This window comes from Arachis hypogaea, chromosome 9, assembly GCF_003086295.3.
Source record: "Arachis hypogaea cultivar Tifrunner chromosome 9, arahy.Tifrunner.gnm2.J5K5, whole genome shotgun sequence".
NCBI lineage: Eukaryota > Viridiplantae > Streptophyta > Magnoliopsida > Fabales > Fabaceae > Arachis > Arachis hypogaea.
Genome location: NC_092044.1, coordinates 11,980,809 through 11,996,252, shown reverse-complemented (window position 1 = coordinate 11,996,252; position 15,444 = coordinate 11,980,809). Strand labels below are relative to the sequence as shown.

The window sequence follows — 15,444 nt, the reverse complement described above, 5'->3', positions numbered from 1 at the left end:
GATTTTGCAAACTTGCTTTTGATGAAAAGTAAGTTTGTGTTAACGTGATTTATGTTTGGCAATCTTTATGTCAAAATGGATTATAGTAAAGTAAATGTTGTTTGGATTATACTACTCAAAATTACTTTTAGATGAAAAATTACTAAAAGAGACATCAATTAAACTAATTTTTTATATTATTCTATTATTTTACTTTAGATATTTGAATAAATCTTATTAATTCATTTTATAATAAAATTAATATTTATTTACTAAATTAAAGTAACATATAAAAATTGACAAAATATATTTTAATACATAAAAATACTAATAAATATTAAATTAAAATATAAAACACTAATAAAATACATAAAAAACAATATCTTATACAAAATTATTACATAAGAACACTATTATTTCTACTGCATGTGATTAATAATTTGATCCCTAATCGAATCTCGAACACGGTCCATTTCTGCAGAAGAGCTAATGGTTAGAGTTTGATCTGAGTTTTCACCAACATAACTATTATCTTCTCCATCAAGAATGTTTGCATGTTCATATTGATTAAACTCAGTATCTGTTTCAGAATGTCTTCTAATAAAATTATGAATAGCCATTGTTGCACACACTATCTGCACTTGAGTTTCAATTTTGAACTTGGGCATGTGTCGCAAGATAGCAAATCTATTTTTCCACACTCCAAAAGTCCTTTCTATTGTGCATCTTAAGCTTGAGTGATAATAATTAAATACTTCATTATGATTTGTGAATCCAGAAGAACGCCTAAAATCTGCAAGATGATAGCGCTCACATTTATATGGACCAATATATCCTTTCGGTGTTGGATAACCGGCATCTACCAAATAATATTTACCTAATGAAGAAAAAAATAGTTACATGATAACCAAGTAAATATAGTTTATTTGTAAGAAAATGATAAAAATTAACCTGGAGGAGGATGCGGAAAATTCATGGTAGGAGTTGTAATAGCATTATCAAATACACGAGCATCATGCGCAGTGCCTTCCCATCCAGGTAAAGCAAAAATGAAGCACATGTCCCAATCACATACAGCCATTATATTTTGTGTTGGATATCCTTTTCTTCCAATAAATTTGGGTTGATCACTTGGGCTAACCACACATGGGATATGAGTACCATCAATTGCTCCTATAGCATTTTTAAAAAATGGCCAATATCGTTGGTCATTTTTTATTTTGCTATGAACATTCTGAAACTTAGGATCCGATGGCTTAATATATTTAATAGATAATCTCAAGCAAGCAACCAATACCTCATGAAAATGTCTACTTACTGTCTCTCCAGAATGTTGAAACCTTTCTTGTATCATCCTATTACCCACTCCATGACCAACCGTATTTAAGAACATTGCAACCATTTCCTGAACTCCCATTTGTCTTGTAGATTTTAATCCTTGTTCAACTAGTTCATCACAAAATTTTAAAAAAACATGTTTTTCCATCCGAAACATTTCATAACAACAAATGTCATGGCCACATAAAATTTCTTGCACCCATAAATAACCTGTTTGTTCACTAGTTCTGCATGGTTTTTTGCACAGATAATTGACTACATATTGACCAATTAATGCAGAAATATTTTCAATTTCATCTGTTTCTTCTTCTATAATGGAAAGTAATTTTGATTCTTCATGTTGTTACTTTTCATACTCTTCAAATAAATACTCCATGTTCATTCCAAATTAATTAACAAAAAGTAAGTCCTACATAAGAATATAAATAAATTCTTATCAATACCAAGCTAGGAAATAAATTATATATAATAAGAACAATAATTAAGTACCACAAACATTATATAAAATGATAAATAACTAAATAAGCAACACTAGTTTTGCATAACATAACATTCATGGACAAATTAAAATGGAGTACAATAATAACTTAACTAGTTTTGCATGAAAATCACAAAAAAAAATATTAATTTTGCATGAATGGTAGTGGATTATATGCTGCATGTTTGAGCCAATCCAACAATCTTTGCTCATATCCTTTTAAGGATACAAACATTTCTCTAGCAGGCTTAAACATCATTAGTTGACAACAACGACTATGAAAATCGGGATCACTAGTAATCATTTCCATCTTTTGAATCCCAGCCATTACTTCCCCAATAGATGCACCGGATACTAAAAATGTGGACACAATAGTTGAGCGTGATTCAGATGCAGAGGCAATTCTACTTATTGCATCCGCAATTTGCTTTGAGGCAGGGGCTTTAAAATTTTTCTTCTGTTTTGTTGTTTCACAAACCACATCTCTCTTTCTTTTTCCCGTACTCTTTTGACTATTATTTTCTTGAGATGAGCTAAGATTTATGTGTTAAAATTCAGAATTAACTCCCACACTAGCACCTATGCCTTCTTCACTATCTCCGGAACCTTCTTCTATATCAACATGACCTTCCTCAAAGTATGATCGATATCCATCACCATATTCTTCTATGCCACTAGGTAACATCCCAGATGAGGGAGCCCAAGCAAATTTGCCATCGGCCATAACATCTTTAAATAATATAGTTAACTCATCTTTAAAAGGAAGTCCTTTATTTTTGAATTTTTCATATAAGGGATTTTCCTGCATGTGTACAACTAATCAACACAAGACTTGTTACCAAAATTAAAGTTAAAATTTTTGCTTTAATAATAAGTTACTATGTACCAATTGTTTTCTCTCCCACCATTCATTTGGTGCATCAACGGTATGTTTAGTATAATCCCATCTTAAACCTGTTTCTTTGCCAAAAAGCTTGTACCATGCTAACCATTTCTTCTTAAGATTGTCCCACTTATTTTTTAATTGAATCTTATCATATTGTTTTCCAGTTTTTTCATTAAATTGAGACAAAACATCCTTCCAACCTTTTTTTTAAGAGTAGTTCCATTACGTTGTTGTTTAGCAACTTGATCTAAACATGCTTGAATAAATTGTTTAGTAGTCTCCATATCCCATGCTGCTTTTGTCTTTAGAGATTCATTGTTACTCATTGTTCTATTAGAAAAAATATAAATTTTAGATATATATATATATATATATATATATATATATATATATATATATATATATAAATAAGAATATTTAGTCGAATCCAATAACTTTTTTTTTAATTTCAGTAATAACGTGAGAATATTAATTTAATATTATTTTTATACCGTACTCTCAATAATTTTATTTTTATAAGACTTTTTTGGGCATCCAACATTCATAATTTTATTAATACTTATGAATAATTTTTTTTAATTTATCTTTTTTAATGGGATCAATTAATCTATATTATAAAAAAAGTTACAATAAAATATAATATATGAGAATTATAATTATAAATTTTACATAGTCAAAAAAAATAAAAAATTTCAACCGAAACAAAAATAAAGTATAATAAAATATAAAATGAGAACTCACGTAAATAAAAAATAATAAAAATTTTATAACACCAACAATATATATCATATGAATAAAAAAATATAATAAAAGATAAAAAAATTTATATGAACTATATCAAATAAAAAATAAAATAAATTTCGCATAAGATATAAACACAGTGCATAAAAGATTAAAAAAATAGAATTCATATAAACAAGAAATAATAAGAATACCATAAAAAAAGTAATAACATACCTGAGGACTGAGGGATTAGAACACTGAAAAAATAATATAAAAAAAATCAATGATAAAAAATAAGTAAAAAATAAAAAGAACAAAATCAAATAAAAATAAAAAAGAGACTTTACATATTAAACATAAAAAACAGTAAATAATAAAAAAAATTCATATGAACTAAAAAATAATAAGAAATAAAGATATAAAAGGGAGTACTATACATTTTATAATATTAAACAAAAAAATATTTTATAATCTATTTTAGTGTCATTAGTACTCTTTAATTTAGTATCATTTATATAAATAAAAAATAATAATAATATCATAAAAATTAATAAAAATAAAAATTTATATCAACAATAGTTGTCATATAAATAAAAATAATAATAAAAATATAACAATAGAAAATTAAAAAAATAACATCAGAATACTAAAAAATAATATGAAAAATATTTATCATATAAATAAAAAATATAAAAATCAAAATATGAAAGAAAGAATTAAAAATAATAAAAAAAATTAAAATCTTTAACTTAGCAGTGATGAAAATAAATCTGAAAAAAAAAACTATAAGGAAGAACATACAGAGAACTAATGGTGAAATGAAGAAGAACGTACAGAGAACTAATGGTGAAATGATGTGGTTATGTGCATCCTTTTTATAGATGAAATGAAGGGTACAGTTGGTAGATATGGAATAAATTCCTTACCTAATTCCTCCAACGGTAATTAATTTTCTTAACGTGAACGCAGAAGCTTGAATTTGTAGCTTCACGTGAACGTACGTTCAGAGGTGAAAGCACTTCTGGGTTAGGAATTCCAAAAAGTTGCCAAACATGATATTGGAACGTTCAAGACGCTCAAACGTGCTTTTCTATTCCTCAACGTGATCCCCAAACACACCCATAATGTTCTGTGAAAACTTAAGCTAGATGACCATAGGTTAGGTTGGAACGTATGAGTATACTTAAACGCTTAGTAACCTTGGTAAGAATTGTAATATGAATTTAGTGCTTGTTGGATGAACTATGAATGATGAATTGATGATGCTATGTGTATGCATATATATGTTCAATAGGTAAAATGATATCCTATTGATGTATTGAGAGGTTGAAATATGATGTTGTTGAGTTGAGAAATGGTAGGATTGTGAAGATTGTTGTGATATTGATTTGTATTGATGATTATAAGTATGATGAGTTGAGTTGGAGTGAGTTTTTAAAAGAAAGTGGAGGTTTTGAGGTTTGTGTAAAAATTAATTTTTGGCCGAATTTTGGCAAGTCATAACTTGGCTTCCGAACCCCCAAATGGTTTTAAACTCATTTTATATAAAAATTGGGTCCGTGAAGTTTACGCCGTTCAAAGAACGGAGAAAAATTATTTAAAACGAAAAAGTTATGCACGTAAAAAATTTGGGGTTAAAAACTGGAATTCTGCAGCTTTTTCAAGTTTAGTAAAATTTTTGGAAAAACGTACGCCCATGCGTAGGCGTACGCGTGATATGGAAATTTTGCACACGCATACACCCCGTTCGCAGACTGTCGCCACTGCCTCCTCCCTATGCGCATGCGTAATGGTCCAGGATGCATGTCTACGCGTACACGTGACATGGGGTGCTTGCGTACGCATATATAGGGGATGCATACACGTAATGGTCCGTTTGCACGCCCAGGCGTACGCATGACTCCCCTGTTTTCAGTAAAGGTATTTTGTGTTTCAAAGCTTAATTTTGAACCTCCAAACCTCTATTTTCACCCTTTTTAGCTCTAGAACATAATGATAGGTCTAGTAATAACTTGGAGCTAGGTAATAGAGGTAACTTGGGAATGAAGTAAAGGTTAAAAGTGATGAGTATATGAGGAGAATGTGCATGCACGAAGGATATATGATGCCATGGCTATGATGAACAACTATGTAATGAATATGAACGATTATAAATACGTATGTATGCATTAAATGTTATCTGAGATACAAATTTTCCTGGGTAGAATACCGCCCACGTGTACCAGGTTGAGACTCGATACTCTGTTGACTCTACGTAGTAAAAGTGACCGGGCACGTATAAATTCCCAGGAATGGTTATCCCCATTGAGTAAAATTATATATGGATTTATGATTTATGAATGAAATGAGAAAAAAAGCTATGCGTAGACTCATGGGGATGCACGACGGGAGACAGTCCAAGGGTTTCAGACTTGTCAGGTTAGCTTGATAACCAACAAATGAGCCTCATCAGCCATAGGACAGGCATACATCATGTGTATTTTGTTTGATTGTTTGCTATGCATTATTTGGGAATGCCTAACTGAATATATTATGTTAATTGTAATAATTGCTACTTGCACTACTTGTCCCCTACTTGTGCTTGCAATTGTCTGTTTGTCTGTCTTTGCAAATTCACTGGAGATGGAGGAACGGAGAAAAGGTAGACAGGTTGAGTGTTAAGATTAAGTTTAAGTTGAGTTGAGAATTCGCTAGATACATACCCTCTTTTCATGATTTCTGTTTAATACTTTTAAGTTTTTCAATCTGAGTGTCGGAATTCTAGGATTGCCTCTAGTATTTCCAGGGCCTTATATATTATGTGCGTGGCACCTTTACCATGCTGAGAACATCCTGGTCTCACCCCATACTGTGTTGTTATTTTCAGATGCAGGTCGAGAGGCTCCTTGGTAGGCGTCTGGATTTCTGAAGCAGAGCGGGTTCTGGGTTCCTTTTTGCTGTATAGTTTATGTGTATATATACTTAGCTTCTTTTCCGAATAACTTGGTTATTTTGTTCCTCTTAGAGGTTTAAGGAGAGTTAAGGTTTCATCTATGTTATTTTGTTCCTCTTAGTTTCTTCTCCGAATATTCTCCAGCCAGCTTTGACTTCTCAGGCTGAGTTAAGAGCTAGTTATTCTGTATCCTTGACTCTCTATTCCCACTTTTTGATTATTTATGCCCATGATCATTAGTTTTCTTTGCACGCAAGTAATCTTGTTTCCTGAGTGTTGCACTTTTATTTTCACAATTTTGTTTCACCTGTTTTTCAAGGCCCCTAGTTTATTATATTCTTTCTGCTACTATATGTATACAGTTATTTTAGAGGTCGTAATACCACACCACCTCTATTTTACAGCTTAAGCGTAAAGCTCTGTGTGGTAGGGTGTTACAAGAAGCATGTCGCCATTATTCTTCGCCGCGGCTAGTTTTTGGAAACACTTCTTCTAATGGAGGGAAAAGACCCCATTCCAGTTTTTGTATGATCTCTTCCAATTCCAACCCCAAATTCTCAATTCCAAACCTTAATTCAATTCTCTTATCTTCTTCTCTTTGCTGTTGCTGTTAATCTGTTATGGCGGAAAATCTAAACCTGAACCCAACCATGGTCGGCCAGAAGCAGAGGTTTCCCATGGCCGCTCGCATCTAGTTCCTACCAACCCCTTCTTCTTGGGTTCCAATGATGATAAACTGGAACGCGCTAAACGTGCGACCGACATCCGCCGCAAGAACGTCGCCGCCAACTTGAACTCCCAATCCTCTGACGTCAACTCCAACCCATGCCTCAACAAGCAGCAGATTTTCGATTTGTTCCAGAACTGCATCAAGCTTGCCAGCGAAAATGTAAGATAGACAGAAAAAGAATAAGAAAAAAGTTTTGGTTGAAATAAATTGTGTTTTGATTATTTGATATTTGAAATACAGATTTATTTTTTTATTGTTGTTTCTACTTTATTTGTTTATTATATTGTTTCTGCTTCTGATTTTATTGTTGTTGCTGCTGATGTTGTAATGAAGAAGAAGAAAAAGAAGAAGAGATGATGCTGTGATGAAGAAAAAGAAGGGAAATTGAATATTTTGATGATGAAGAAGAAGGATATTTTAGTCCAAAGGACGATTTTAAAATTAAGTCGAATTTTAGGGACGATTTTAAGTACAAAAAAGGGTTGGAGATGAAAAAAAATTTTCAACTTCTACCTTAAAAACTAAAATCGTACTTAACCTTTATTTTAATTATGTTTGTAACCCATGATTTTGGTAAATTGAAAAATACGTCCATTTGTGATTTGAACTCTATAATTTCAAATAATTTTTATGTGTTATTTGTTAATAAAAGTAATTAGATATCAATATAAGAAAAATTAAACTTAATCTTAAAAATCGGTAACACATTATGAAAATCATCAAATGAGAAAATTTTCTACACACGTATGCATAAATTTTTTTTATTATTTTATTTTGATAAGAAAAAAATGGGTGAGAATAAAAGAAGGAAGAGCTCGAAGAAAGAGAAGAAAAACAAAAAAGAGTCTTCATCAAGAAGAATAAAAAATTTTAGAGTTTTCGATCTTGTTTGTTATTTTACTATTGAATTGAGAGTAAATAGATAAATTAGTTTCTGAAAGATTATTTATTTTTTAAATTAATTTTTCAAAATTTTTTTTAATCTAGTTCGTTTTTTAAAGATTTTAAATTAGTTATGTTAGTTTTTTCGTCGTTTTTTTTATTGATGGTGTCAAAAATTGTTAATGTGGTATATTAAGTGACACCCCAATACATACCCATGAATCTTAATTGACTATTAACATAATAAGTTTATGAAATTAGATTATAACAAAACTTAATTGAGGAGAAAACTTCATCCATTAGAATCTCTCAATTTTGGAGTTAATTTGAATTAATTTCATAAATTAATTATATTAATAGTCAATCAGAATTATTAGGTGTGTATTTTAATGTTACTTAAGGTACAACATCAATGGAAGTAGACAAAGGACTAACATGACTAATTAAAATCTTTAAAAGATGAATTTGATTAAAAAAATCTTTGAAGAACTAATTTAAAAAACGAGTGATGCTAGGTAGCCAAAAAATAATTACAATATAGAAATATCACGTAAAAATTATCATTCTCTTGATAAGCAAGTGATATACACCTCCTTATTACTTATTCTCCTTATCACCTACCATTTTGCTGCATGTTTAGAGTCATTAATGTTCTTTCCAAAATCAATTTCAGTTTCTCTCAAATTAAATCCCTAATATATCTCAATCACATTATTATCCATTAAAATACAATAATTCTCTGCAAAAATTATAAAAGTTAAATTAAAAATTTTTAACAACTTTTACTATATAATTTATATTTTACATATAGACTATAAAAAATAAAAAATAAAAAATAAAATATAAACAAAAATTAAAAAATAAATTTTTAAAAAAAATTATTAACTCGTCATATTAAAATCAATAAATAAGCATAAAAAATATTAAAATAATTAAAATAATGACCTATTAGTACACATATGAGATAATTTGAAAATACAATAAGATGTATAGTTTAAAATTTGATAATATTAATTATAAAAATTTATTAATGATAGACATCATATGTATGAAATTATGAATATTATAAGTACAAAATTATGGATGTTATTAATATGAAATTATGGATGTTATGTGTATGAATTTATGGATGTTATGAGTAAATTTATCAATCAAATAAATTAATTTAAGAATTTGACATTTTTCAAATTCAATTATGATAAAATTTAAAAACATTTGTGTTAATAATTTTATAGTTACTTATGCAATAACTAGAAAATGATATGTGTATGGATGTAATATATAATAAACATGAATTTAATTTTTAGATGTTAGTTGTATGTAATTATAGATGTTATGTATATAAACGTATGAATGTTATGTGTATAAATTTAGTTAGTACAATATAATTATAAATGCATATAAAAACATAAAAAAAATTAAATCAGTTTATTACCATACCTCATCAAAGCTAGTATAGTTTTTCATATTCTCGAAAATTGATTGACTGACAATAACGTCGTCAGGTGAGTTCATCTGTAGTTCAAATTTTTAGCACTTTCTACCATAGGTACCGTATTAAGGTCAAATTCAAATGACATACTATTTGTAATGATAAAGATGATTTCTTGTAAAATTCCTTGACCTATTCTAATTGTGCTTGCAATGGTATTAGAGTTGTGAATTTTGAACGAAAATAATTGAATTAATGGAAACAAATCATACTATAGTAGTTTTGAAGTTTTGTATCTCCCCATTGAATGATGATAAATGACTTAACAAAAATAGAAAATTAATTACAATAACGAACGATAATGATAATAATAATAATAAAACAGAAAAGTGTTTATGATATCTCCATTAGACGAAGGAGCAGAGCAAGAATCAATTACAATAATAAATCATAATCATTATTAATTATTATTATTAATCTTCATTATATTTTTAAATATAAAAATCAAATTATAAAAGAAAATATTAAGTATTAATTACAAGAATGCCTAATAATAAAGGATATGATATTATAATTAATATCATTAATAAGTGGAGTTAATAAGAATATGATAAGTGGAATGATAAGAGAGATTAAATGATGTAAATGAAGTATATTATGAAAAGTTTTGGCTAATTATAGCTGAAATTTTTTTGTTACCAATTTTTTTTCTTAAAAAACGAGTGATCTTTTAAAGATTAATTTGACCATTTACTCATTGAAGCGATAAAGATAAGAAAAGAAGAGAGAAATTCGGCCATATACTAGTGTCACCATCATACCAACATCATCTTGGAGTACATGGACGCGGGCAACCCAATCTATTCCGACCCGATCCGATTACTATGGGTATTGTACGGTAGGTAATCGAGTCTAGTTGGATAAAATTTAATCATACTCGATTTTTATTGGTTCGAATATATATCGTTTTTGAAACTGTAAAACTCGATTTGACCTAATTATTCAAAATATTATATATAACTTTTACCAACCTAACCCTAATTATACTCATCCCTATCCACCAAAAATATTATTAAGAGTAAAGTATCGTTTTTATTCCTAACGTTTAGGATAAATTCTATTTGTGTCCATAACGTTTAAATCATTCTATTTGTATTCCTAATGTTTATAAAAGTGATTCAATATTATCCTGCCATTAATTGTACTAATAGATCAGATTGTATTTTTTAATTATTCTCACTTGAATATATTCATTCTCAATTATGTCTCATGTGAATATGTTCGATTTTAATAGTGTACCCAAAATTTGTGTTCAGATTTAATTATGTCCCTAAAAAAGTGAATTATGTAAATATTGTAGTGATTAGTTTCAACTTTTTAATGAGTTATTATGCAGAGTGGATCATTGGTTCTGACCCAAATATTTGTATTCTAACTTCAAAAAGAGATTTTCAGAACTCCAACTAAAGCTCATGATGTGTAGTCGACAACAGGATAACATTGAATCATTTTTACAAATATTAGGGATACAAATAGAACGATTTAAACGTTAGGGACAGAAATAAAACTTATCCAAAACGTTAGAAACAAAAATAATACTTTATTCTATTATTAATATGTAATTCATCTGATTTTTTTTATTTTTTTTAATTTCTTAGTGTTATAGTTTTTTTTTCCTTTCTATTTTTTCAATTTTTTACAAACGTAATTTTGATCAAGTATCTGATTATTCGAGCCTATCTAATCCAAACTTAATTATAAATGTATTTGGTGTTTTGAAATAGCACAATTATTTCTTTTTTATAAATATTAAGAGAATTAATTAAGTGGCAAAGCAAATCAAAATAGATATAAAAAAATAAAACATCTAAGTTAGTTTAATTTTTGAACGAATTTCGATTCAGAACAAATATTTTAGTTTTTAATAAATTTTATTATTCTAAAAATCTTTAGAATTTATTGGTATCAGACAAATAAATCATTCTATCGTTTCTAATAAAATTTTTAACATGTAAATTAAATAAATAAATTTTTTAATAAATTAGTATAAGATAATTAAATCTTAAAAATATTATTATAAAATAAATAATATTTTTCATAAAAGGAGAAACTTAAAAACTTTTAGAATAATAAAAACATATGGAGAATCAAAATATCTAATAATTTTTTTATACTAATTTGAGTATTTTTCTCGAATATTGATTAGAATCAGAACTCATAAGGGAGAGCATCTGGGTCCTTGTTAAGTGAGGTCACTGCTGCGGACCCCACCTTTTCCTCTTTAAAGTATAAACAAGAGAGCCACCCACTCCTACTCTAATCAAATTTCTTTCCTTTTCTCATTTTACTTTTTAATTTCAATATTTCTTTTTACTTTCCATTCCAAACCTATTTAATAAAAATTAGTTTTATACATATTATTTGTCATATAATATATTAAATATAAATACTACAATTTCTTTTCAAAATAGTTATCCAATAAATAAAAAACATATATTTCAAAGACATAGTTACCAATTTATAAATTTTTACTCTAAGTTATTCTCATACATCCTACACTTAATTTTGAAAAATAAAAGAGAATTAATTTTTACATGTGTTTATTTATTTAAAAATAATTATATATATTTAGGTATTACAAGATTCTTTTATTATTTTTCTCAATTTTTATATTTTTCTTTCGGATAGTTATTTTAAAATAAAAAGAATGAGAGTACCTTTATAACGTTTATATTTATTAAAAAGATTTAACACAACATCATAAACACACAATCAGACTTTTCTTTTTCTGTTCTTTTTAATGTTTTTCTCTTTCCCTAATTGCCAATTTCATCTGTGACACCCTGGCATCCTCGTCCGTACTATGTCTCCCTTTCTCTCTCCCACTTGCACCGGCTACCGGACCACCCAGTCACCTCTCCCACACGTGCCATCTGCGGCAAACCCTCTCACACGTGCGACCCTCACCCATACAGCATCCTCCTTTCTGTGGTGCAACAAATAAAAAGCTAAGATACAAAGAAGACCAAAATAAAGAGATAGAGAGCGTGTGTCTCTGCTACAAACATGAGAGACTTTGATACAGAAAAAGCCGTAGATTTCAGATTTTTCCCTTCTTATGTCTTCTTCTTACGATGAGCTAGATTAGTGTATCTTTACTGTTTTACCCTTTTGTTTCTCTCTCTAAGCATACTCGCACCTTGTTTTTCCATCATTATTTTTCCCCATATCTCTCTAGAACCGAAAGATCGCTTCTGGTGTGAAAGTTCTGAAGGCTTAAACCGAATCTCTTGAGCTAGATAGGGAATTTAGTTCATCCATTTCATTCCAATAATCTTGCACCTATGAGGATCCGGAAGAGACAAGTGCCTTTTCCTCTCTCTCAGGTGTCTCCAGATCCCAACCGGATCAGCCGGTCACCGGTCATGGTGCAACTCAACCAAGCTGCCCCTGCCGACGTAGCCACGTCCTCGAAACGTTCTTGCACTGACGTTTCGGCTGCTGCTCCGGCACACAGCTTGGATCCATCTCAGCCGTCTGATCAGACGCTACACCCACCGATCGGTGAGGATGGAGAGCTTGCGAGGCTGCCGCGGAAGAAGAAGCAGGAATATTTGGTTAGTAGCGAAATTATTTTACATGAATCGTCTTCAATTTTTGGTCTTCTTAGCTTATTTTCTTTTTGCGATTGAGTTTGTAAAATTAGTGCACTTTTGTCCGATATTATCGCAAGTGTAATAGATTAAAATTGTTGTTAGTATTTTTAATTTTTATTTGCCGTTCACAGAGGGATGTGTTATTAGTGGGTCCTATTTATGTTGGTATGGTTGATTTTTGCAGGTAGAAGATGAAGATGGGAAGACACAAGAGGAGGGAGAAGGGGGACAAAAGGGTAATGATACCAGGTAAGAATAATGAAAGACACCAGTACACATGAAATAATATAAAATGATTAGTAAAATAAAATTAAGTAATATAATCTTCTTATAATGTTATTTCATCTCCGTTAATGTCTCGTGAAATCTCTTAGTGAAAACATGGAGACCCGTAACTACTTCATTTTATTAGCTTTTAATTTGTAGAATAGTGTTAGTGGAATGAAATACTATTGAAGTGTTTTAATTAAGGACATGTTTGGTTAGCAAAACTAGCAACTATACCCCCTATCTAAACCGATCGTTCTTTTTTTCAAAATTGGCTAACTACCATTTGCCCTTGAGGTGCACAATTAAGAAGCACCAAATGCTGGTCCCCAGCTACACATCACATCTATCCTTCATCTACATACACAAAATATTGCACATTCGATTCTATATATACTACTTTTCTTTTACTCCCTTTTTAATCTGGCCTTAAATTTTATGTGAATAATGTATATATTATATGTAGTTGTGGGCCATTCTCGGTCTTCTTTTGTTCGTAGGAAAGCATGCAATATGGGTTCCGAAACACCACCTGATGCCCTCTCACCCTCAAGCACCACTTGTAAACAAGGTAATAATAATAATAATCTATTTTCATCAAAGTAACTTTTGAATGCATGAAATTTGCGGTCACTACGCTGAACACTTCATCTATGTATATGTATATATGTTCATTTGTTTTAAAAATTACTGCAGTACATAGCTGGAGTAATAATATTATTGTTGCAATGCATGCTGAATTTGCATTATTGCAGCATAGTAATTATCTTTTCTTTCTTTTTTTTTTTCTGTTAATTTATCTAGATCTTGTAGAATTCCAACGCCAAAAAAGTGAGGTAGAGTTGGTGTAGTTTATATCAGAGATATAACTATTCATGTCATTATTCTTTTTATCGGATTGAAAGGTTTAGAGTTTAATACTTTGTTATTTCAAATTAAATCATGAAGCATAATCACGCACTGTATGTCTATATTAGATTTGAGATGGCGCGAGGTAGAGAAGGCAATTCCGCTAAAGAAAAGAAGAGGAGAGTTTGATAATAACATGGAAGGAAATATTAGCGACAGCAACAGAAAGAAGACGAACAAAATCCAGAGTCGTAGCAGCAGAACGAAGATGAACATGGCGTGGGAGCAAGATGATGACGAAATTATCAAAGAGGAAGAAAAAGAAGCCGAGGAAGAAGTAGTAGCAGTAGATGAAGAAGAAGAAGAAGAAGAAGTAGAAAAAGTAAGAGAAAGAATCCAAACGAAAAAGGTTAGTAAGAAGAAGAGGGTAAGGGGTGGTGCACTGATGGAAGGTTCTAGATGCAGCCGCGTTAATGGGAGAGGATGGAGGTGTTGTCAGCCAACATTAGTTGGTTACTCACTTTGTGAGCATCATTTAGGAAAAGGAAGGTTGAGAAGCATGACAAGTGTTAGAAGCCGCTCTATTGCTACTCCAACCACTGCTGGTGCACCCAAGAAGCTTCACCGCCAGTTAGTTCCACCATCTGATAATGAAGCTGCTAATTCGTCTTCTTCGTATTCGAACAACAATGCAAAAGAAACCAATTGTGTAGTCGCTCGCCATGATGATGACGGTTATGCTAACCACCACGCTGGAGGCGGTGGTGAAGACGACCATGACGATGAGAAGAAGCCGATGACGGTTACCACCAAGAAGAGGGTGAAGCTTGGAACGGTTAAGGCAAGATCGATAAGCAGCTTGCTGGGACAAACAAACAACGAAATTGCTATGCCTGACAACAATAATAATAATGTGAATTGAGTACTTACTCTTAAGTGCACAAAAACTGTTATAATTTTATATGTAGTTTAATTTGGTTTGGAAGATAATTTTGATACTGAAACTTGTGTTACATACGATTTTATTTGGAGTGTGGTGCAAGTGTGCAACTTCTTCATATTCAATTCTAGCTTACGTGCTTTATTTCTATGTCATAGTTTTCATATTCATGTTTTGATAAGCCTTATTATTGGTGTAGTTTGCACTCTCTTCTTTGCTCTCGTCTGGTGAGAATATTATTGAATTATATATATAAAGAGTTAGTATTAATTTAAATATAGGATAAATATAAAAAAATATATATTAATAATCTAACATTTTATATATATAACAGTGTAAAATGAGAAATGAT

General features: G+C 30.1%; 2 protein-coding genes across 2 annotated transcripts; one reads left to right on the top strand and one right to left on the bottom strand.

Annotated features, from left to right (window-relative positions):
- Nucleotides 1-398: 398 nt before the first annotated feature.
- Nucleotides 399-2,519, bottom strand: LOC140175056 (uncharacterized). Its single transcript, XM_072201959.1, has 5 exons — nucleotides 2,375-2,519; nucleotides 2,029-2,149; nucleotides 931-1,544; nucleotides 735-856; nucleotides 399-614 (listed from the first exon to the last, which is right to left on the bottom strand). The coding sequence occupies exons 1-5, from the start codon at nucleotides 2,517-2,519 to the stop codon at nucleotides 399-401; spliced, it is 1,218 nt and encodes a 405-aa protein (XP_072058060.1).
- A 9,629-nt stretch (nucleotides 2,520-12,148) lies between these two features.
- LOC112710402 (uncharacterized) lies at nucleotides 12,149-15,242 on the top strand. The gene is made up of 4 exons (XM_025762600.3): nucleotides 12,149-12,997; nucleotides 13,221-13,285; nucleotides 13,804-13,874; nucleotides 14,281-15,242. Exons 1-4 carry the CDS (start codon nucleotides 12,725-12,727, stop codon nucleotides 15,072-15,074), a joined length of 1,203 nt encoding a protein of 400 aa, XP_025618385.1. The 5' UTR covers nucleotides 12,149-12,724; the 3' UTR covers nucleotides 15,075-15,242.
- Nucleotides 15,243-15,444: the final 202 nt, after the last annotated feature.